Source organism: Puma concolor, chromosome E4 (genome assembly GCF_028749965.1).
Source record: "Puma concolor isolate L17-30 chromosome E4, mPumCon1.1.hap2, whole genome shotgun sequence".
Classification (NCBI taxonomy): domain Eukaryota; kingdom Metazoa; phylum Chordata; class Mammalia; order Carnivora; family Felidae; genus Puma; species Puma concolor.
The window spans coordinates 45,644,177-45,668,493 of NC_141683.1; the positions used below are offsets into that span (position 1 = coordinate 45,644,177).

Below are 24,317 nucleotides of genomic sequence, written 5' to 3' on the forward strand. Positions count from 1 at the left end.
TAAACTGTTATTCCAGCGAAGTGTTGTTTTTTTCTTAATGGAAGGAAAGTAAAAAAAAAATTTTTTTTGAAAGGGTGATTGAGCTTTTTTAAAAAATTGAAGGAATCTGATGCATTTATGGCCAGTCTTTCTCTCAAAGAGCTGGCAGTCCTGCAGGGGAGACCAGAGTAAATTGAGAAGAGCAAAAGAAAGCAATATGCAGAATATAAGTGAGTTGCCTAATTGAGACTAGAATGCTCTTGATTTTCCAGAGAGGAGGAGATAACGAAGACCTGTTTCCCTTCTAATACGTTGTCATAAACTGTCCCTTCAAACACAACCGACCTTCAGTATTCCTTTGAAGCAATCTGATGTGCCTGCTTCCCCAGGACGAATGCTGCTCAGCGCTAGAAATCTCTGTATGCCATGGCTCCCTGGAGTTCTTCCTGTCTGGTGTCTCTCTGTGCTCCAGTTTCCATTTCTGCATGGAAATCCTAGATTCTAGACAGATGCTTTTGTCTGTGTTTTCAGAAGGAAAGGACCACTATGATGCACCCCACAACTAGGAAGGCTGTATCTTTAAGACCTTCTTGGATGCCCCAGTTTATGAATACCACAACAGCAATCATGATTAGAGAAGTCTGCCACCGAGCCAGGATTTGAATGCTAAGCATTGTTAGCTCACTCAAACATCAACCTTACAAAGCCTCAGCAAACTTAGAGTTGACTACATGTCAGAGGATTTTGAGTTGTTCTTAAAGAGTCACACCTCAGGTGTTAAATCCACGAATGCCAAGGGGCTATGATAACATCATACTGTTTGTTTGACTTCTGAGTGGTGAATGCATGCATCATGTAGGAATAAGTATAATATGTGAGTGGCCCATAGAAATCAGAACTTTCCACCATTATGTTTGGTAGTATAAATCCCTCAGTTCTAGAAAAATACTTCAATGTATATTAGTTTTGTTTTCCACATTTGGGGGGAGGTGAGTACTTTATTTGATATCAGTAGGAGGTCTCAGCAGTCTTATAGTCTATTTATTCATGTTAAAGATGAGGAAACTGAGGCTGAGAACAGTGAAATGGTTTGCCCAAGGATTACATACAGGACTTACTGTAATCTTAGGATTTGAACAACAGTCTTCTGACTAGAATTCCAGTGTACTTGGTACCATGCCATTCTGAACCCTTTAAATAAAACTAAAATGCAAAGACTGTTCTTGATACATAGACTTTCAGGTGGAAGAGTTGGCGATAATCACAGATAAAGAAACCTGTCTTATCTGGATAGGTCATGAGCTCATTAGGAAGAAGAATGAAGATGGGAGAAAGGAGAAGTAGGAGGAAAGAAAGAGCAGAAACTCAAGTAATCATGGGAAAAGACTGGAACAGGGCAAATACCAGACATTTTCAAGATTAGAAGAAATCCGAATCAAGTTACAAAATCAAAAGATTTCTTCAGGCAGAGCAAGGGTTTATGTGTGTAAAGGGAATAAAGTAGAGATACTGTATTATTAATGCCTATGAGGGAATCTGTAGGGGCAGAAGAGAAGCAGGGCCCTAATAGATAAAGGCTAGAGACACGAAACCATTCCAGTAAGGTTCTGAATATTAAATAGGTTCTGAATATTCCCTTCCAAAAATATGTAAGGAAGAGAGGGAAGGAAAAAGATAATGGTTTAGAGGGATGTCTCATATATTATTTACTGAGATAGGAGGGAAAGTCAAATTCAATAAAGTAGAGATTGACTTATCAAACAAAGTCTGGCAAGGGGATTAGTAAAATAAATACAGCTTTCAGTGAAATTGTGCCCTAGCCCTTATTTTTAAAGCCATGCTTCAGAAAGTTTGTATCCATGAGAAATACGGATAATTTTTATCAAATGGCAAGAACAGACACTAGTAATGGCAAATTTTTATGTTTTTAGATTATCATTTAGTATTTATGTTTTTAAGATTAGCCGCTGAGGGGCTGCTTATTTGCTTTTGGCACTTAATGACTGTTTAGGATATGGAGCCATCAACTGGGTCCCTTGTTATGACCATAGAAAATGTTATGACCTCCAGTCAGTGATTACTTTTGAAGGAATGGGAGAAGTGGTATTACATATGATATATATATTTTACCATAAGCATAGTATAGTAAATATTTTAAAGGAAAAATACAGACCTCAAAAGCACAAAATGTAAAGAAGTTAATGTAAGGAAATGCCTACTTTCTCATTGATAATAATCATGTGGTTATTTTTTGATTATTTATATAATTATAATGACAAGTTGTTTTCACCAACTTGTAACTGCTGTCAATTTCTTATAAGACAACTACGATTTGTAAGTATTGGTTAGAATGATCTTTGAATTTAACCAAACTGGAAACAAAACGAAACAAAACAAAACACAACACAACATGTTTTGGCTTTGGTGGGAAAATTAGGGCTCTAGGATTTGAAGCAAAGTGACCTCTGGAAACCTCACATAGCTTTTCTCATCTGCAAATTGTTTCTCAGTGTCAAGTGAAAGCATCCGTCTTCCATTGCACCAGACTTGTCTTCCCTGTTCTTATTTCACTTTCCTGTTTCATGAAGTAGAGACAGTTTACCGTCATGACCCTTTTACAATTAGAAAAGACATTTCTCCAGCAATTTTCTTTTTAAAAATTTCAGCTCGATTTTGCTTCTTTCTGCTCTCTGACCAGATATTTGCCTTTATATACATACAGCTGCTTTTCTGCACTCTATCTCAAACTTAGAGTGATGTCATCATCCAGGGGTTTAAAGATTTTTTTGTTTGTTTTGGGTATCAAGTATTTTAGGATGACGGTTTTTCAAAACTGAGTTCCAAAAAAGCTCATAGGCTTATGATATTTTCGACCAACTATTAAGTGGAATTGAAGATTCTGCCTTTAGGTTTATAGTGATTTCATCTTAATCATTGAATGGCTTATATTAGTGGTATTTGTGTGGAAGGTGGCTTGTAAGCTTTGACCATGTGTTTTTAAAAGGAAGGCAGGAGTTCAACTCTAAGATATGCAGCGTGTCAGAGGTAGAGGGTTTACATATGCCTCTTGTTTTAATTCTAATGAAAAACGGCCCCACTCTACAGACTTCCAGCTCATTTTAGGGAAATTGGAAACCTATAAATGTATGAATTGTTTAAAGAAGGTATGGAGTGGAACTTTAGATTTGAAGAGGAAAAACGTGGATCAGCAGCATGATTGTCTATATAATTTGGGGGCCTAGTGCAAAATGAAAATGTAGGGCTCTTTGTCCAAAAATTAAGAAGTTCAAGGCAATGACAAAGCATTCAATCAAACCTAGGGCTCTTCTGAGCATGGTCACACCTATAAAGCCTGCCCTGGTCAGAAGTTGAGATGGGGGTGGGATGCCCAGTGGCTCAGTTGGTAGAGCTTGTGACTCTTAATCTCAGGGTTGTGAATTGGAGCCCCATGTTGGATTTAGAGATTAGTTCATAAAAAAAGAAGTTGGGATGGGAGTAAGAAGAAAAAGGAATGCTCTGTTTTTTTCCAGGATGTTTCCCTCTCTGTATCTTTTCCACTTTTACCTGGGTACTCATCAGATGTGACCATCTCTTAAGTGGCTACCATTGGACCAGTTAGCTAAGACACTGACACTTTAACTCTATTCCGTGGGGGAAAGGGCAGGAGAGGGAGGTCTCATTCTACCAGTTATGGTTGGGTGGAGGGTGAGGGTTGAAGTTCTGCTGAAGTGGCCTAGGAGAGAAAGCACAAACTTAGGAATTCTATGACTTTCTACCAGTATATTAGATGCATTGTATCTAATTTTTCATTGCCGTAAAATGGTGAAGTCTATCTTACAGGGTTATTATATGGAGTAGAGATAATGCAAAAAATCCTAGCACAGTGGCTGGTGTGCAACGGGAGCTCAATATATGTTGCATATATGGTCTTTTTGTTTTTTTTTTTTTTTTATGAGTGAGGAGATATACTGAGGATGGGTGAAAAGACCTCAAGTCTCAGATGGGGTGAAGGATCTCAAAATGCTTGAAGAGCCTCCTAGGAGCTGGCTGCCTCTCTGCTTCCATCCTTAGTTACCCAGTGCTTTGTAATGGTTTAAAACCCAGAATTGCATCTTCTTCCCAAACAGGACAAGAAACAATCTGTGGGAAGTCAGTACACAGTAGAGTTCAGTCTCTGACACTGAAAATTTGCCAACTCTCACCCACACTCTAACGATGAGAAAGCAGCTGTGGGCAGCAGTGGAGTGAAAGCCATGGGGTCACTGGGATACATTACGCTTACAGATGTTCCATTGTTCACCCTGAGATTTTGTAGTTTGCCTGTTTTGTCCATTTAGGTTTCCATGATATGCAAAGGATACAGCCAAAGCCATTTTATGTAGCTTTTCCACTTTGTTTTGATTTATTATTTGTTGTTTACAGTATTATCTCCAATAACAATGATGGAATTTCCTTCCCTACTTATCTGGCCTGTTTCCATTTTGCTTGTTTATTTTAATTTCCTTTTTTTGGACTGAAACCTCCACATGACTTTCCTTTGTTTATTTCCTTGCATGTATGTGTCAGCATCATTTATTAGCATATCCTCTCAGATGAACTTTGTTCATTAATTACAAAGCTTTTGTTTCCTGGTTCCTAGTAGGTTTCTATTCAGTGCTCCATGTTTCCACGTATTGCACGATGGTTTTGGTTAGCAGTTTCCTCATCACTGCTCTCTGCAAGCAGATGGCTTGCTTTCCATGGCTTCCAGGTGGAGCATGTGAGGCTGAGAAGTAGTCTACTGCAGAAGATGCTTTTCTCAAATCCTTGGTCAATCAACCCTACTCGTCTTATCAAGGCCAATTTCTGTTTACTTTTATTTGGACAGTAGGTTATGGGAGCATAAGACCTGCTTTTTGCAGACATGCTTAATTCCTTGAAGACATTTCCATGAAAACTAGTCTGTCGTTAACTAATGAGCAATTTCAGCTTGCACTGTCAGCTGCTCGGGGATGCATGATGAACGTTAGACTTGGCTCTTCCTTATGAAGAGCATACATCCCACTAAATCCATAAAAAAGTGAAAGAAAAGAGGTCATTTGACTTTCACATCTGTTATTTGAATATATTGGATCTGTTGCCTCATTTTCTCTGGATTCTCATGATTTACTGAATTAGCGAATTCATCAAACATCTGTCTAGTATTTATATGTGACACCATCTCTAGTGTCAAGATGCTTAAAAGGCCAAAAGGTAGAAATAGAGTTGAAAGCAAAGAAATATAATAAAGTGTAACAGGAGGCACAATAGAAATCTGTCCAAAGTATATACGGAGACTCACCAAGGAGGAAAGGTCTTTATTCTCTTGGAGCAGGGGTGGGAGGAGATGTCACAAACAAAGGCTAAAAGTACTAGATATATTTGAGATCCATACATATCTTCAAATGGCTGGAACAGTGGCTGAGGATGCAGCTGAGTGTGGTGGAAGAAGGGAAGTGGGGAAGCCAGACATAAAGGTCTGTCGTTGCCATTGTAAGGAGTTGGGATTTTATTCTCTAGGAAAAGTTTTAGGTGGGTGGAACATCCTTATCAGATACACTTAAAAAAAAAAGGATCCTGAGAAGGATAGATTCAGTGGGACTTGAATGGAGGCAAGGCGATTCCTTAGGACAGGATGGCACGGAGCAGGCATGATGTGATTCCAAACAAGCCAGTGGTGGGTGGAAAGATGTCAAGGAAGTTAGTCTTTATAAAATTGGTGTCAATTTTAAAATATTGTCTTTACAGCAACTGCTGATGAAACTGAGGCTCAGGAAGGTGATGTAGTCAATAAATATTGAGGAGAATATTTCTCCGTGCTTCCACTGCAGTTGGAAAAGATGATGATTATGGCATTTATCACACTATGATGTAAGACACCATATTGTGATTACTTGTTTATAGCTTCTTCTGCCCTGAAACATTAAGCTTCTTAAGGTTCAGAGCAAAACTACCAAATTATTTGTGTATGCCTAGCACGGAGCCTCGTATCAACAAGTACTCAGTAGATGTTTGAAGAGGAAAAGTTCTGACACCAGAGTCTCTTCCACGTGCAATACATGACATGGAAACACAGAGACTCCACTCAGGCTTGTCTTACACCTGCCCATTTCCATCCCCCATCCTGAGGGGCCCAGAGCAAAGTGACAAATAGGTTTACTGGGCAGATGACGCTTTGTACTTTTCTCTAAAATTTCTATCACTTCATCCTTTCTCAAAAAGCATCCCTCCCCCAAGAAGCCTGCTTTAAAATAGCAATAATGAATATTTAAAATATGAAAAGTGGCCGTAAAAGTTGATGCCTATTGTGACACTGTCTTCTGTGGTCTCGCTATCCACAAATCAAGCAGGATAATTTGCCTTTGTATCTTTCTTTTATGGTAATTAATGCTTTAACCTGGATCACACTTTATTCTTCCACACAGGTCCGTAATGCCTCCTGCCTGGCTCTTTCAAGATGGAGGAGAAACCAGTGGGAGAGCCTACTCAAGTGGTGTCTAAATTCAAACTTTCCACCAAGGGAGAGAGTGCAGGACACTGGCTGGTGGAGGACCATGCGCGGATATGGGAAGTTCTAAAGACAGAGGAGGTAAGGCAACTCTAAATGACTCAATTGGTACAATGTGGATTTTCTTAGACTTGAGACTCTAATTCTTCATGTAGTCAACACCACAGGTCAGTTTGGCAAAGTTTTATTCAGGGGCAATTGGCACACTGATGCCCAGTGAACAGTAGGTCAGGAGTGTGTCTCTTGGACATTAATAACTCCACAGTGATTTAGCCAAAACATGGCCCTGACAGGTAGGGCTTCAAGTACCCAAGTAGATATTTTCCTTGTAGAATCCCACCAATCATAAATGGGAAATCAAATCATAGTGAGAAAGCTAATTCCTAAGGATCAATCATAATGTGTGGAATCATATCAATTCATTGTTTGGCAGCATGAGGCTAAGTGTATCAGTCAAGGCTCTCTGGTTGCAGGCAACAGAGATTAACTCTGACAAAGGAAAATGAGAAATTATTGGAAGGTATTGGGAGGCTCAAAGAATTGATGAGAGGTTGATGTAAACTAGACTTGGAGCTGTGCCTGTATGGTTCAGTCAGTTGAGCATCCAACTCTTGATTTCAGCTCAGGTTATGATCTCACAATTCGTGAGATCAAGCCCCATGTCAGGTTCTGTGTTTACAGTGTTGAGCCTGCTTGGGATTCTCTCTCTTTCCTCCTCTCTCTACCCCTCCCCCTGCTGACATGTGCTGTCTCTCTCTCAACATAAATAAATAAACTTTAATAAAATCAATTAAAATAAAATAAGGAAAGAAAACATGAAAGAAAGAAAGAAAGAAAGAAAGAAAGAAAGAAAGAGAAAAAAGAAAGAAAGAAAGGGAGAAAGAAAGAAAGAAAGAAAGAAAGAAAAAGAAAAAAAGAAGGAAGGAAGGAAGGAAGGGAGGAAACTAGGCTTAGAAAAAAGATAGGAGCCAAGTCAGCAAGAGCTGCTCAGGGTACTATTCCTGGTATAAATTCCAGTCTTTTCCCCACCGCCTCTTTATTCTTACAACTGCCAAGCTTAGTCACATGTCTTTTTCCTGGTTATTATGTAAAAGGGAAAATAAACTTCCATGAGAAATCATTATAGCAAGTCCTCACGGCACTTGTGTGTTTGGAATCCACATCTCTAATATCCATATGTTGTGGCAGTTCTAATTTAAGAAAGTAACAGAACAACTACAGTCTTAAGCATGTGAATACTGCCCAAGCAAATGTAAACCCTGTCTGTAGGGATAGCTGCCCAAAAGTTTTGTGTGTTTTTTTTTTTTTAAGGAATAAAACTCCCCAGAGAGCAGTTGAAGTCTCTACATATCCCACCCAATAAGACCAAGACAATGGTCAGATAAATGAGGTGCTGAGGGCACAAAACTTAAGGAAGCACTCACTCTTAGGTTTGTGTCCTGCACTTGCGCAAACTTGAAAATTGATGCGTCCTTATATTTTGACGTGCCTTGCTTGCCTCACCCTAAGGCTGGCTCTGCCCCCCAATTTTATCCTTCTCCCCCTTTCCCCAAGGTAATCCCTCTCCTGAATTAAGCTTTCATCATTCTTATGCATATTTCAATATATATAATATATACCTGTTATCCACATATCCAATATGTAGTATTGATTTATATCTTTTAAGTTTTGTGTAAGATTTATATTATGTATCTACTTTTATAGCTTGCTTTTTTTTTAAAACTTAATATTTGGTGCCTGTCTTACCTGTTTTCTGTGCTTGATGTATGTATTTCTAACTTATTCACATTTTACTGCTTTTTATTTTCTATTGATTGAATCAAATTTGTTTATTCTCTTATTAATCTTTAGGATTTTTTTTTAATACAAAGTTGTAGAATACATTTATTTAGCATAGATATTTGCAAGTGGCCTGCTGGATTATAAAGTATGAAAATATTCAGTTTTATTAGTTATTATCAGATTGATTTCTAAGACGAGGACATGAGTTTATATCCCCACTAGCAGCATATGAGAATTACCCTTGCTCCATATTCTCACCAGTTACTGATATTATCAGACCTTTAAATATTGGCTGATCTGATTGTTTTGAAATGGGATCTTCTTGTTCTAATATGAATTTTTCCATACGGATAATTAATTATCTTAGTACCATTTTTGAACATCCATAATTTCTTCTTTAGTTTGCAGTGTTCTCATGTATCCTGTTTCTTTACATTCTCTCTCTGCTGATGTGATACTGCCTCAGCCTTTTAGCTTTAAAGGAAACATGGATATCTAATAGGACATGTCCCTCCACTGAATTATTGCTCTTCAAAATTGTGTTGGCTGTTTTTGGAACTTATATTTTCAATATGAATTTAGGATGAGCTTGTCAAATTCTGAGAATATAAAGAAAAAGCAAAGTCTGCTGGGAACCCAATTGGGATTGAAATGTTTGTTGATTAATTTAGGAGTATCAACATCTTTATGATATTTAGTGAATATCTTGTCTAATTATCAGCTTTAAAGGGCATGTTTCAATATTTCACTTTGACTCTTCCACTCTTCCAGTATTTTATCCCATACCACTTTGCTATAAGATTTTCATAACTAATATTAAGGGAGTTTTTTTCTTTTCCTTTCTTTTTTTGCTAAATGTTAATTTATTTACATTGTAATATTTGATATCTACAAAATAATATACATGTAAGTTATAGAGTATGATATTAAAACAAACACTTGTGAGGTCACAACTAACTCGTATGTGGATTCTTCCAATCCTGTCCACTTGATTCCTTTCCCTGCAAAGATAACTGTTTTCTTGAAATCTATGTTTGATTGTTCTTTAGCTGTTTAAATGTTTTTATTGAATATGTATGTATCTCCAAATAATATTGTTTAGTTATGTAAGCTAGTTATATAGTGTTATATATATGATATAGATCTGACTTCTTTGGTGACTCGCTTCTGTCACTCACATGTTTCTAAGATTTTTAGTAGTAATTCATTAGTTTTCACTGTTGAATAATATTCTATTATGTGGTTATACAATGGTTTATTTATTCACAGTTACATTCATGGACATTTTAATTATTTAGTTTTTTGGCATTATGAACAATTTGCTATGAAGATCCTTATACATGTCTGTTCCATGGTATAAGAGTGCCCTAAGAATCTTTCTAGGTTATTACCTATTAGGTGAATTTTGTAGTTGGGTATGTGCAAGTTCTGTTTTGCAAGTTATTGCCATACTGCTTTCAAATAAGTACCAATTTACACTCCCACCAGCAGTGTATAACATTTATCTTATTCTACATCCTTGCCAACTTCTACAATTGTCAGATTTCTTAATTTTTTCAATCTAGTTGTTATAAAATAGAATCTCATTCTTTTACTCATCAATTCTTGATATATCTCAACTCCATCTTAGATAATTTTTCTTTTTCCTCTCTCTTTTTTTTTTTAGAGTTTACTTTTCTGAGAATCTAACTATAGCAAAAGTCTTTCTTTTCTTTTTTCTTTTTGTCTGAAGATTCTTTTATTTGGAGTCTGCTCTTAGAATGATAGTTTAGGTGGGTATAGAATTCTAGGTTACTTTCTTTAAGTACATTACAAATAATCCATTGTCCTCTGCCTTCCATTGTTTCTGTTGCAAACTAGCTAAAAGTCTAATTTTTATTCCTTTGGATATAATGTCTTTTATAGGTATCTAAACCTTCTCCACATTTTTGCTATTTTGTAGTTTCATTCTTCTGTGTTGAGGTGAGAATTTCTTTCTATTTAACTTCTTGGAATTCATAGGGCTTCCCAAATATGTGGATTGTTATCTTTCATCAGTCTGAAAAGATCTCTGTAATTTTCTTTTCAAATAAACAATTGTTTTTGCTTCATTCTACTTCTGTAACTCCAAGATTTATGTTTGTTTTTCTCATTCTTTGCTTATGGCCCTTATCCTCTCTCTTAGAGTTGCTATCTTTTTTTTCTCTCTGTGTGGTATTCTGATTAATTTTAAATTCTTTTAATGCACTAATTCTTTTTTCAGTTGTATCTAATTTGCTCTTTAACTCAAACACTGAATTTTAAATTTCAATTATTCTGTTTTTTACTTCTAGAAGTTCTGTTCTGTTTTAAAATTTTCTAGTAATTTTTTTTAGTGTCTTGCTTTCTATTCATATTTTTATTTTTAAAGACTATTTGTCAAGAACTGTAAAGGCTATGAAATTGTATGGTATTTGCAAGTTAGCTTGCCAATGTTGTGTAGATACTGAAAAAAGACACGAGACTCTTGTCTCGGAGACAAAAGACTATTATGCACAGAAGAAACAGTAGCCAGAATGTCAGCATGTTTGTTTTGGTTCCTTATGTTGCAGTTCCTGCAGGGCCTATGTAACCGCCTCTCTAGGAAAAGATCACTGACTTTGGGAAACTTTCCAGTTTATAGTAGATAGTGAATATGCCTGCGGTTTCTCCTGGGGGGGAGGTATTACCTTATCCTTTAAAGTTGACAGTAGGCTGCAAACACAGGCCTGAAAAATGGTCTGGTAAAGATCAGCCAGACCTTGATCTTTTGGCATACAAAGCAAGCCAGGAAGAAATGAGAGACTCATGGAGGAGTGTTTCTGAACAATATTAAATATAATAAAAATAATATTAAATATAATATTCTGAGTCGGCAATGCTGATAAATGTGGGTCTTGTTATGCTATGTGTTCTTTCTGTTGGCTTTTGCACGTGATGTTTTCTTTCTTTGTGGGTTTTATGATTTTCAACTGTGGATTCATTTTTCTTGGAATGAAGGGAATTTTCTCTATAGAGAATTTGCATTTACTTCTGGGAACACTACCAACCAGAAGTCACTTTAAAGTAAATTCTTAGCTTGAGGTTTTTCAGACTACTCCATGTGAATACAGGCTGGAAGCCTGTGGATGAGTATATTTGTGGTATTAGTTCCAAGGGGAAATGATTCCCTCCTCCCCAACCCACCCCTGCCCCTATTCATATTTTAAGATAAGTAATTTTCCTGGTGCTGTCATGGAGGGCATGTCTTTCTTAGTTCACCTTAATGTGGAGGGAATCACATTTTGGGGTCCTAGTTTTATGCAGTGGAATTTTCTGTAGCTTCTGTCTCTTGAGACAGCCCTGGATTTTTTCTGTTAGTCTGTGTGTTGTTTAAAGTAATAAAACCTGTATTAGTTAGAGGAACACTAATGCTGTATCAAACACAGTCAAAATTTTAAGTGGCTTCACACAATAAAAGTTTATTTCTTAATCACATAATAGACCAATACTTGTGTTCATTCTTAAAGGAAAAGCATAAATTATCCCAGCAAATGGGATTTTAGAAGAAGGATGGGAGAAAATATTCCTGGAAGACAGAAAAGTGTGTAAAAGGCAGTATTAGAGAGAATGTACTGCAGTTTGGAGCATTTGTAGCACAAAAGGGATGGCAAGAGATGAAACTGAGAGGGACCAAGTAATGAAAAGTCTTATGTGCCCTCAGAAATTCAGAAATTATCTTGTGGGCCTTGGGAAGTCAACGAAGGGTTTTAGGTGGCGCTAGTGGCATGGTTGGATTTGTTTTTTAGGGGGTGCCTGGGTGGCTCAGCCAGTTAAGCATCTGATTTTGGCTCAGGTCATGATCTTGTGGTTTGTGAGTTTGAGCCTCACTTGGGTTCTGTGCTGACAGCTCGGAGCCTGGAGCCTGCTTCAGATTCTGTGTCTCCCCCTCTCTCTGCCCCTCCTCTGCTCATGCTCTGTCTCTCTCTGTCTCAAAAATAAATAAAAACATTAAAAAATGTTTAAAAAAAAGGATCTGTTATTTAGAAATGTTACTCTGTCAGACATGTGAAGGATGGCTCGAACACTCTGAAACCTTCTAGTTCACCTTGGTCTCTTTCTTTTTTATCTACATTGTGCTAATCTGTGCTCAATGGGGGAATTATGTGAGGTTGTTCTTTTTTCAGGATGGGGATTCTCTCACTTCAACTAAACAGTCTGTCCTTAAGATCATGTTCATGAGTTTTAATTCTACAGCGCTATAAACCCAAAGCACTGGCATACTGCTGGACACAGGTTGAAATAAAAACCTGATTAATTGATGAATCGTTTTCATAGTATTTATGTGACCATATAATCATTATTTCTCAGTAATATGGTAATATGTTGTTTCTTTAAATTGTAACATCCACCAAAATATTGCCGTCTGTGAGTACAGAGGTGATTCATTTGATTCACCATAAAATAGCACTAAGTAGTGGTGATTTTTTTTTTTTTTGGTCGTTGCTGATTGAATTTTCATTGAGTCATCTGCCATGCCACTGGACTTATCTGTATCCAATGTTTTACATTTGTGAGAAGGCTGCCAAGATAAGCAATGTTATCTGTGGCTGTGGAACAGAGATGTTCTCTGTGTGAAATGAAACTAGTGAATGCCTGTATGGAGACTGGACATCTGACCTCTTCCTCTCTATCCAGCTCAGGAATGGGGCCCCACATTGTAACATCACATTCTTGGAGGAAGAAATAGTAATGTGTTCATCATGCATGCTTTGGAGATTAAATCACACTCATCTGAGGGACAGGAAGAGAGAGAATTAAAATACAAAAGTAGATGACAATTTGGATGAGCAGTAGGGGTGCATTGCAGTAATCTTTTTAGAGCCAGCTCTTTGTTGAGCCTAAAGGCTATGGTTCGATGACAGAATTAGGGTTTTTCTTTGGGATTCTGAATGAATTTCTTTTAAGCTCTGCCACAAATTTTAGTGTGAGGCAATGGGATAGAAATGTCCTGCTTAGGAAGTTATTAATATATAAAAATGCCTTGAAGTATTTTTGCTGGAATGAATAAAGTAGATGTATCATCAGTAGCAGGAAATGGAATTTTGAGACTGAATAATATTCAATTGGGGTTTGTAGGGGAGGGAAAATATCATTGATTGAGCAACTTCCCTGGGTCAAGAATTATATATAGTTGGCACTTTCATATCCATTAATATATTTAATTGTCACAGCCAAAGGTATATATTTCATAAGGATTTTGAAGATTAGAGATTAAGGCATATGCTCAAAGATACATAGCTGGTAAGTGGCAGAGTAACATTCAAACTCAAGTTTGTCTCTCTTCATTTGTATACTCTTATTTCCTCATGAAGTTGTCTACCAAAGTTGTTTATTTTTCTTTTTAATATATGAAATTTATTCTCAAATTGGTTTCCATACAACACCCAGTGCTCATCCCAAAATGCCCATCACCCACCCTCCCCTCCCTCCCACCCCCCATCGGCCCTCAGTTTGTTCTCAGTTACCAAAGTTGTTTAAATCAATCTGATTCTACATTTGGTTTCCTTGCCCAGACTTTAACTCATCCTGGCCAGGGCACACAGCGTCCTTAGCTCAATAAATGCTACCAGGCTTGCTTTCATAGAGCTTGGCTCTGCAACGTCTGGTGGGAGTAAACACCAATGTACCCACCGAGTCATAGCTTTCTTCATTCCTCAGAGTGCCGTCCCCGTGTGTGTGCCTGGGCTTCCATCTCCGTTCTCTCGTATAATATCCCAGGGTCTCATGGAGGCTGCACCCGGCCCTTAACCTCATCCTATTGAAATGGAGCCCCCAAACTCTGCTAAACTCTTTGTAGCTCTCATTTCTGCACAGCAGAGCTCTGCTCTACGTACTCCAAGCTGTTGATTGGGGCCCAATTGTGAACAGTCCGATTGTTTGGAAGCTGGATTTTTTCACCCATTTCCTGAGCTCTTGTTGCTTCCTTGGACATTAAAACCTGTCAGAATCACATCAGTGTTTTCCTATGCCCTTGAGACACTGCTCACCAAACAGGTTATTACCATGGGGCACACACTTTTTATCAAGGGGTCCCTCTAGCTCCAATCTACCAAGTTTGTAGCTTCTTATTTTTATCCATCGGCTCTTGTTGCCAGAGCCCCACGTTGCCCAGTGTAAGACCATTTGAGTTACGGCACAAGACATTTTGAATAAGTTTCACAGTCTAAACCACGGGTTGGGGGATGGGGACATTCTGGATATCAAAACTTTCATTGTAGTTACACTTCAGTGTTGGTGTGAAAAGGTGCTTATGTATCACCTCTTCACAGAAGATATCCTTGACCCCTCTGGTCAGGGTTAGTGACCACGCTGTGTGGTCTCACAACACCTCTGCTTATCTACCTTGTAAGACCCATCAAATGAAAGGTACTTGTATTTATATATTGCTGTCTCCCAAACTAGAATGTCAGCTCCTCAAGGCCAGAGCCTCTGTCATATTCACCTATATATGCCCAATAATATTTACAGTGTTTGGCACATAGTGGGTACTTAATAAATATTGAATACAGAAAATATACAGAGGGACTAAGAACGCGGACTCTGGAACCAGACTTGCTATGTGAACTTGTCACATTTCTTAATCTCTCTGTACTTCAATTTCTTCATCTATAAAAATGATATTCTAGTAAGATTGTTGTGAGAATGAATTGAATTATAATGTGTATAATGCTTAGAATAGTGCCTTCTACATAATAAGCAATAGATGTAGACTTCTATTATTGGGGAATGAATCTGTGAGGAGGGCGGAGTACAAAGTGTTACACTATATTGGCCTATCAGTTGTACAGTAGTTGCTTTTACTCCTGCTATCAGAATTTAGGATTTCCCCGCATTTTGGAAGTCCCCACACTCCAGGAGCCTTTCTATGTGGTTAAATGACTATAGAAACTTGAACTGATGGACACGATTGCCTGACTCTAATGAGACTACCCTCACTAAAGTTCCTACAGAGTGATCCTTCAGGCAGGAAGACAGTCAACCCAACTGAATGGCATTGTGTTGAGATACACAAATAATTTTGGGGTAGTGGTCAGATGTGTGTGTTTTAGAACCACTTAGCTTCCTCCCCCCTTACCCTGTGTGTGAGGTGTGCCCCTCAGGGGCAGTGGTCAAGAATCAGAGAGGACAGGCTGGGTTCTAAAGCTTGTGTTATACTGGCTGCTGATTCAAGTTGCTCAAGTGATGATTTGAGTGGGAAAGCAAACCCTTCTAAGATGATAAAATAAGACAGGATTGATATGAAGATAGCTTTCTCCTGTAAAAATCTCGTAGACACTTTGTAACCAATTTAGCCTGCTCTGTTTGGCTCCCAGTTCTAGAACAAACCCTGCGTTCACTATACCAGACATGAACATTTCTTTGCATTTTGATACAGAGAGTACAGGAAACTCTAGGTAAATTTAGGAAGGAGGGAAGGAAGGAAGGAAGGAAGGAAGGAAGGAAGGAAGGAAGGAAACCAGTTTCTTGAGGGCCTCAAAGTCTTTCATTCATGGGGCTTGCATTCATGGGGATCTTAAATCTCCAAGAAAAAGTTTGCAAAGCAGTTTTGTTTCAGGCCATTGTTTTCCACAATGTGTTCACTGTAAACTTCAGGATCTCTTTTTATTCCCTTGAAAACCCCATTGTGTCAGGAGAAGCTTGGCATGAGGCAGTAAACAGGCAGGGGATGGGGGAGAAGAGCTTACCAACTGAAATTGTTCCTATGAAAGGGAAAGGAAGTGTCTTCAGTCCTTTAATCCCATTTCCCCTTTTAGGATGCAAATACGAGGAAGAAATGACATTATTTAAATTTGTTCTTGGATTATAAATGTAGAGTGTTGGGGAGAGGTTGCATGTCTTCCCACCGCAGTGACTAACTATTTTAAAGGCCCATCCTTTCTCAGGGGCCCAGGAGAGGAAACAGTTGAAATCCTTCGCTATGAACTCTTCTTCTGTGACCTGGAATCTGAGATATTCACCTGATTTACTTAATGGAAACCCTGATCTAGGACTGTCAGGAAACTTTATAGATGAAGAAAATTTCAGTGAGGTAAAGACTGAGGGGTGGGACACTGCTGATTGTAAAAGATGAGCACCCTTTAAAGAATTTAACTCCGATGTCAGTAGCCCCAATGTCTTTACGCATCGTGCTGTTCTCTCTGTTTAGAGTGCCCTTCCTTCCCCTTTCCTAGCTGGCATTTACTCATTCCTCAGACTCTAGGAATTGTCTTCCATCTCCACAGACCATGTTGTGTGCCCTTGCCATTTTCCCCTTACTCTTTTTTAGAAAGCCCTTGGTGTCCTCTTTATATACATTTGTCACATTATATGGCAAATGCTTATTTCAGAATCTTTTCTAGTGTACAATGAGCTCCTAACAGGAGGAACTGTGTCTGTCTTATTCAGATTACATCACTGCAGTGTTGAGATGTTGGTTGAATGAACTAATGAATGAACAAAGGAACGGACAGATAAACCACCATCTCACATGTTGATAAGAGCACCTGAGAACACCCAAGTGACAGAATTTGGCAGGGGCGGGGGGGTGGGGGGTGGGGGTAGGGGTTGGTTGGTGATATTTTCTCTGATATAAAAGGGTAGACCCAAGGCCCAGAACTGTATGTGGTATCCTGTGGCTTGTACTTGCCAATAAGAGGAGCCCATTACAATTGTATTGGATTTCTGAGAAATAAACAACATACGCGTTTGGTAAAAATACAGTGACAATAAAAGCAAATAGCTTGATGAAAGGAGTCCTCAGTAAGCTGAATACCCTCTCCTCCCACTCTTGTTCACCCTTATGGTCAAATCGTGTTTACAAACGAACTCACTGTTGCCTCAAAACTTTCATCTGAAGTAGGATGAATGCAGCCCAAGAACAGATCTGAATTGTTTCAGAGTAAAAATGTTGATCAGGGAAGCTGAAAATGGCAGAGACTGGAAACATTGTGATGGAAGAATCATGCCATATCAAGGTGGGAGGAGATGTTATTTTTAAGGCGTTGTTGCGGGTGGTAGATCTGTGAAAGCAAAAGCCGGAGCCAGGATTTCAACTGGGAGTCCAGTAGTATTACAATTTGCTAAGAGAAGTCCAATGTACTGACAACACTGACACAGAAGGCCAGCGATTCCCACATGCACAGGACTTACTGGCAGAAATGTAGCAAGCCTCTTGATACAAAGTATACACACAAGGACAAACCATCCCTTTTGGGCAGGGAGCAAGGTGTCATCCCTTTGCTTTCTTTTTTTTTTTTAAGTTTGTTTGTTTGTTTTTTTATTTTGAGAGAGATCAAGACAGAGCAAGTGAGGGAGGGGCAGAGAGAGAGAGAGAGAGAGGGAGAGAATCTCAAGCAGGCTCATGCTCTCAGTGCAGAGCCTGTCAGGGGGCTTGAACTCATGAAACTGTGAGATCATGACCTGAGCCAAAACCAAGAGTCAGACGCTTAACTGACTGAGCCACCCAGGCGCCCGATGGTGGCATCCCCTTTTCTGAAGGGAGGCAGGGACCACATGGAGGAAGATGCAGAGGCTTAACTAGGTCACACTGGAACTATAGAGCCATGCAGGTGCTGACCGTTAAGCAACCGTAAGAATTTGAACTGAGGGGCGGCTGGGTGGCTCAGTGGGTTAAGTGTCCAACTCTTGATTTCAGCTCAGGTCATGATCTCACTGTTCGTGAGTTCGAGTTATGCGTTCGGCTCTACGCTGAGCAGAACCTGGTTGGGAGTCTCTCTCTTCCACTCTCTCTGCCCCTACCCACCCCAGTCAACATAAATAAACTTAAAAAAAAATTTGAACTGAGAGCTGAGAAGATATATGGAGAAAAGAGCCACATTATTCATCCCTAGGTTTCATTTTTTTTCAATTGTGAACACAAAAACACCGGACACTGTAGAAATCATAAGTGACAGCCAGCTTTAAAATATGACTCTTAAATATCTAGTCACCTTGTAAAATCTTTTCATGTCACAACCAGTCATTGTAGAAATAGGAGAAACTTTCTGGGGCTATCTAGTCAGAATGTAGCATGTCTGTTAGTCATCTTTAACCAGTCGGGGGCCTATTCAGTCTCTTAATGCTATTTTCTCACTGCTTCCATGGTTGCATGTTTCTTTTGCAGTGAAGAAACATCTGTGGCATTATGCCACCCTTAATTCTTATTCTTTAGCTAAATTAACCAGAATGCTAGTGAATGCAGTGCCCCGATTCACTTAATTTTCTGCACATTTATGAGATAGTGGCACATGACCCATAGTAAGCACTTAATTGACATTTTTAAATGATTGGGTACCTATCATATGTGAAAGTGTTATTTCTTGCTCAAAAAGTGCAAGCTCCTTCCAGACATGATAGGATTTGAGGATTTAGGCAATAAAGAGGAAAGCCTTCTGGATTTTGGATTTAGCTAGCATTTGGTTTGAATGTGGGAGCAACATTTACTGGATGTATTATCTTGGGCAGTAGTTAATCCCCTATGCTTCCGTTTCTTCGTCTATAAAGTGTGGATAATATTCTTTGGGAGGGGGTTGAATATACAACATGTATGAACCATGTAGGACAATGATTAGCACATAGCAAGTGCTTGATAATATTATTTCCATTTTTCTCTCTGTAGTTAACTCAGGACTGATCACAGAACCATTTGAGTTTTGGCCCTTTGGAAAGTCTTGAATAGAGTGAAATTAATATGCAAAACTGTTAACATTTGTCAATTACAGATGGTCGTAATAATGAGCATGATTATATCTATTTCTATTTCTGTGTATGTTTTACAATTCTGAAAATTAAAGCAAAAGTAAATAAGTAAAAAAATAAAGTGACAGATATCATTAAATAAAACATCTAAAATAAATTAATTTCTACCTTAGTAAATAAAGAATAGTGAATTATTTAGTCAATAAATATTTGTTCATAGTTCAGTTGTTCAATAAATATTTGTTGAGTAAATACTATGAACAGGACTGATGTCTTACGGAGTTTACAGTCCAGGGGGAATACAGATTAAAACAAACATAAAGGCATCATACATGTGATCAGGAAAGTAAAGGGGAGATACAGGGTTGTAAGGGGTCACATAGGAGGCCTATTTTGCCTGAATTTGGGAGGTTAGGGAAAGCTAAGAGTAATTAATGATGTGTACGAGTATGTGACGTATAAAGCAAGACGTGGAGAATGAACAGGGTGAACTACACCAAGAGTTGCGGGTGGGGAGGGAAGTCCTTTGCACACGAAGAGGGAAAAGCATGTGCAAGGCCATAGAGGCTAGAAGGGGTGGGGGACGAAGAGTGCTTCAATACGGATGGAAGATAGGCTTCAAAGAAGAAGTGGTAGGGGGAGATGAGGCTTGAAAGGAGGTCAGGGGCAGATCGTGAAGGGCCATAGAAGTTTCATGCCTCCTGGGGAAAGTCTGCCCACCAAAATATCCAGACCTTTGTCTGCCACTGTGGGTGGCAGTCTCCATTTTTGTGCCGATGTTCTTGGTGCTTAGGAACTGATAATTCAGTGCTTGAAGTGTGATGGAATGCTGTGTTTTCTGGGGAGCCTGAAATCATGCCGCTGCTATTTTTAGTGGACAGAAACTTACTCTCAGTGCTTCAGGTGAATAAAATGAGTACAAGAAGTTCTGTTTCTTACATATTTTCAACTTAAGAACGTCCACAGATGGATTGAAGCTATCCTGAGCTGCAGTACATTTCTGCCTGCCATCAACAGATTACTGGCAGTGGGTTGTTTAATGTCCTCCTGGCCTTAACAGAAAAACAGACTTGAAGATAGCCTTTGGGAACCTAACTTGTAAGTAGATGAGCTTTGTAATAAAAAGTTAACGCTGTCATATTTTTCTTGGACTGCTGGTGTCCTCTTGCATCAGATGGATTAATGTTTGTGTCCCTGATCTTGAGGTTAACTAGAGTTTTTGAAAGTAATAAAAATTTTTACAATCTGCAAGATTTTTCTTCTAACAAAACCAATGGCATTTGTCCATTATCCTATGGAACTAGCACAAATAGCGTTTGGTTTGGAGACTCTGGAATATAGTTGCACTGGGGCAGAAATGAAGAAGAGTCATTACATTCTAATGACAGTCATTCACAATATCTGATCGTGTTCAAACACAGGACCATTACACATGGTTCCATAATGGAAAATAAACGGGGCAGACAATTCAGTATACACAAACCATCTGGTGACCTTGCCAGTGACTCCTCAGAGAGGGAGTTGATAGGAAAACTGATGATCTGAGATTATGATTTGCCCAAAGTTGGAGAATAACATCATTAAACTTGAATTCCCAACTGTTGCTTCATGCACTTGGTTTTTCACAATTTTGTAAGATTCTCAAGCATCCTAAGCATTGCCAACTCTGGTTGCATGATAAAGCTCCTGGCTGCTTTATTTTAATTTGGGAGTATACTTTTTATTGTCACTTGAATTTTTCATGATGACAGTGTTCCCTTCCTTCACTCCCTGCCTTGACCTGCCTCTTTCCCTCATTAATATTGAAAGAATTAACATTAAATTTAAAAGTGGGACGTTTGAAGGAGTAGATTATCTTTATAGTTTGTTATATGTGTCCAAGAAAAAAATCCTTAAGCTATAACTCTGGGTAGCATTTTTCTTTCCTCCAGTTCCATTTTTTTTTTCTTATTTAATGTGATCAGTAGTTCAAAGCAGAATCTATTCTTGGCTCCGTTTCCACCCCACTAGTTTTGACTTTTAGATGTATATGTGGAGTCTTGTTCTCAGAGGAAGATCTAAGGAGCCCCTGTTATAAGCATGGGGTTAACCACCATAAGGCACAGCTGGTGCAAATCAGCATGATGCAGCAATAGCTCTGGCAGAGCCTGTGTTTAGGATTAAATAGTAAAGGAGAAAAGGGGCCCTGTACTATAGGATAGAGAAGAAGGGAAAAGCTAAGGAGGGAGAAGGGGGGATATCGAAGATAGATAAAAGAGGGAAGACGTCAAGAGAATGGGGGTTTTCCTAGTGACCTCATAAACAAGTAGTAAGGAAGAGGAACCACATAGTATGTAAGATATATTAAATAAAATGGTGTTCATATATAGTGCTTCATGGTTTGGAGAGATTTGGGGGCATCTTATTTTAGAGAGTATGTTCCAGGTCTTTAGGGGGTAAACAGAAGAACTGTGGATAGCTTGATAGCCCATGAAGAACTGGGTAAGATTCTTGAAAGATGTTGGAAAGAATAGAAATTCTAGAAAGGGAAGAGGGTGTGGACTCCATAGCTCAGATTCTCTGTACACAGTCTCATTTGATGTATGGCTTTCATGGTTCAACCATACCTTAGATTTTGAATAAAGATATACATGGTCAGCATAAGTCTCTCTGGGTAGGGTGACATACTTTCTGAGATCATTAAAAACAGGCTCAACCTCCAGAGAATTAGTTATTAGTTATAGCTCTCCCTGAGGCCTGGCTTCAGTGCTTCTTTGAGGGCAAATTCCAGCCCCCTGGCAGAACTGTATACCTGGCACTGTGGATCTGGGAGCCTCCAGTAGACTTCTTTTGCCAGTCTTTCAGGGGACACCTGTAGGTAATTGAAAGCAACAGAGAAGGCAAGACTCCCTCCTCCCCTAGTGGACAGACTCATGTTCTAAGTGAGCAGTGTGGCTGCCCATTTTCTGGAATCAGGGATTAAGAATGGTGATTCTTATTTGTGGCATTGCAAACTTTGCTTATCTTGAGATCAGAGAGCTTAAGGTTGCAGATGTACTCAGATTTCAAAGTATGTAAGATGGCCCCCAAGGCTAATTCTAGGTCAAGGGGAGTATGTCAGATAGTCCCCAAGGCTAATTCTAGGTCTTTATATGTGCTTCAGATATGGGTGCATATGGTATTTCAGACACTGTTTATGTGTGCACATTACATTGGAGAAACTTCAAAAACAAGGAAAAGCCTGAGGAAAGAGTTTGTAAATTTGTTTCTTTTTATGAGTGCTGGAAAGGTATCATTGTTGGGTTCTGTGACCCAACTGGGGAGGGTGGGGGAAGGTATTTAATGCATAGTGTGTGGGTGAAAGGGAAGAACTGGGGCAATTCGAGGGACTATCAATTAATAGAAGAAAAAAAATCAGTATCTAATTAGTGTGAAAAATACTCAGATCAAATACTCAGATCAAAAAATACTCAGAACTAATATGTTCATTCAGTTTAGTTTTTATGTAAAATACTTAGTGAGATATAAAGGGTATAGAATTTGGTTCTGATTTCCTCCCCGGGGGAATACCTGTAAACAAGTAGGACAGCCTTTACATGCTAAAGGAAATAATTTTATTTAAGAATTATCTTAGTGGGAAAATGGGTTTGTTGTCAGTAGGACAGCTTTCTGAAGAAGAAATGGGATCTCTCTGAATATGCAGCTATTTGCTGTCTGATGACCAGTCTAGCAGTTGTGTGGGGTCATTGAAGTCTGCTTGGTGTTAATGTTCTTGATCTCTTTGGAACAGACACTAGGGGATGTTAATTTTAACATTGTTGACATGTTCTGTGTCATTTTTCCAGGAGCATGATAAATTTGAACTAACACATCTATTTTACTTTGGATCAGTACCCCTCGCCATCAAGGGCATCCATTTTTGAAACAGATGTTTGGGTTGAGGGATGCAGGATGTGGCCATGAAACAGATCGAAACTAATTGGCCCTCAGGGTAAATATGCTCATGACCTCAGCCTCCTTAGCCCTGTGCTGTAACTAGCTGAAGTAACCTGCCTTGGGGGGGGGGGGGGGAGTTCATTTCCCTGAAGAAGCTCCAGTATTTGGAAATTATCCAACAATGCTTGTAAAGTTGCTGACCCACCCTTTTCTGCCCTAATATTGAATGACTGGATGGTTGAGAGAGAAGAGGGGAAAATTTCATGCTTACCCTGGGACTGGTGATCCTGGGATCAGCCTCAGGTAGAAAATAATGTTAAAGTCATGCTCTTTTATCAGATTCGTATCTAAGCCAGTGTCAGTGGATATTTTACTCAGGTAAATGTTGACAAACTTGCTCCATAATGAAAGCCCCGGAGGTGGATTTGGGCCAATGGAAAACCTCCAGGTACGTCACAAACGTTGTGTGACAGGTGAGATTTACCATACGATAGACTCTTTTGAGTCTCAGTCTTGCCTTATCTCTTCACACTGCTGGGATAAGCAATTGCATATGCCACGCCAACCAGGAACATGAAGTGGATTGATGAATACAAGTTCAAGACTGTATGCAGAAGCATAAGGTTTTCTTTTTCTCCCCAGGCCTGGGAAAACAAAGGAGTCATGTTGTTCAGTGGCAACAGCAGCTCTTGAAGATCTGTTCTCTAAGGCTGGTTTATATTTTTCATCCTTCGAGGTCTCTTGCTAAGTAGCTTTGTCAATATGCCCTCCTAATACCTCTCTTCTAGGCTTCTGATTGGCCAGTGGGGTGGGGGATGGCTAGGAGCGTGCCTTTTGAATCTTTCTGGGGACCTGAGATGATACTTTCGTCCCTCATATTCTCAGGCAAGGGCTAGTTCCTCTTATCAAAGTCCCTTTTCTAAAGTACAATAAGTAGAAAAGAATGAAATTCAATTAAAAATCCGGATGAGGAAATTATGACTCTTCTTCTTTCCACTTCCCCCTCCGCTCCAAAGCACAGTTAAACACTTTCCGCAGGGGCCAACTTCCTCCTCTGTGTGGACAAGAATGCTTCCTCTTCAGCTCAGCTGGCCAGGGGTATTATTGATCGCTCTACCAAAATCTCTTTTTCTTCCCTCGTTGGCCACACGCTCAATTGCTGTTGAAGACACTAACTTAGAAACCCTGTAGAATAATAATAGAGTATTTGTTATATTTTTAATAGTGGGGAATACAAATAAGAAACCTACACTGGTCCCTGATCTCTCTCCCAAATGTACCCTACCCTGTTAAGCCACCTTTCCACCCCTTCTCAAGTCCTTTATCCGGAGTTAACCACTGCTAACCATTTCTTGAGATTCTTTCACAAGAATGAGTGTAATGAGTGACTGAGTGTAAT

At 39.0% G+C, this 24,317-nt stretch overlaps 1 protein-coding gene across 2 annotated transcripts in view; it reads left to right on the forward strand.

The window, feature by feature from the left end:
* RGL1 (ral guanine nucleotide dissociation stimulator like 1) overlaps positions 1-24,317 on the forward strand; it is a 260,974-nt gene that overhangs the window by 91,797 nt on the left and 144,860 nt on the right. For both annotated transcript variants that reach the window (XM_025920976.2, XM_086694460.1), the window contains exon 2: positions 6,423-6,586. In XM_025920976.2, the coding sequence (XP_025776761.1) occupies positions 6,455-6,586 (132 nt within the window). In that variant the 5' untranslated portion in view covers positions 6,423-6,454. The remainder of the gene's footprint in view (positions 1-6,422; positions 6,587-24,317) is intronic.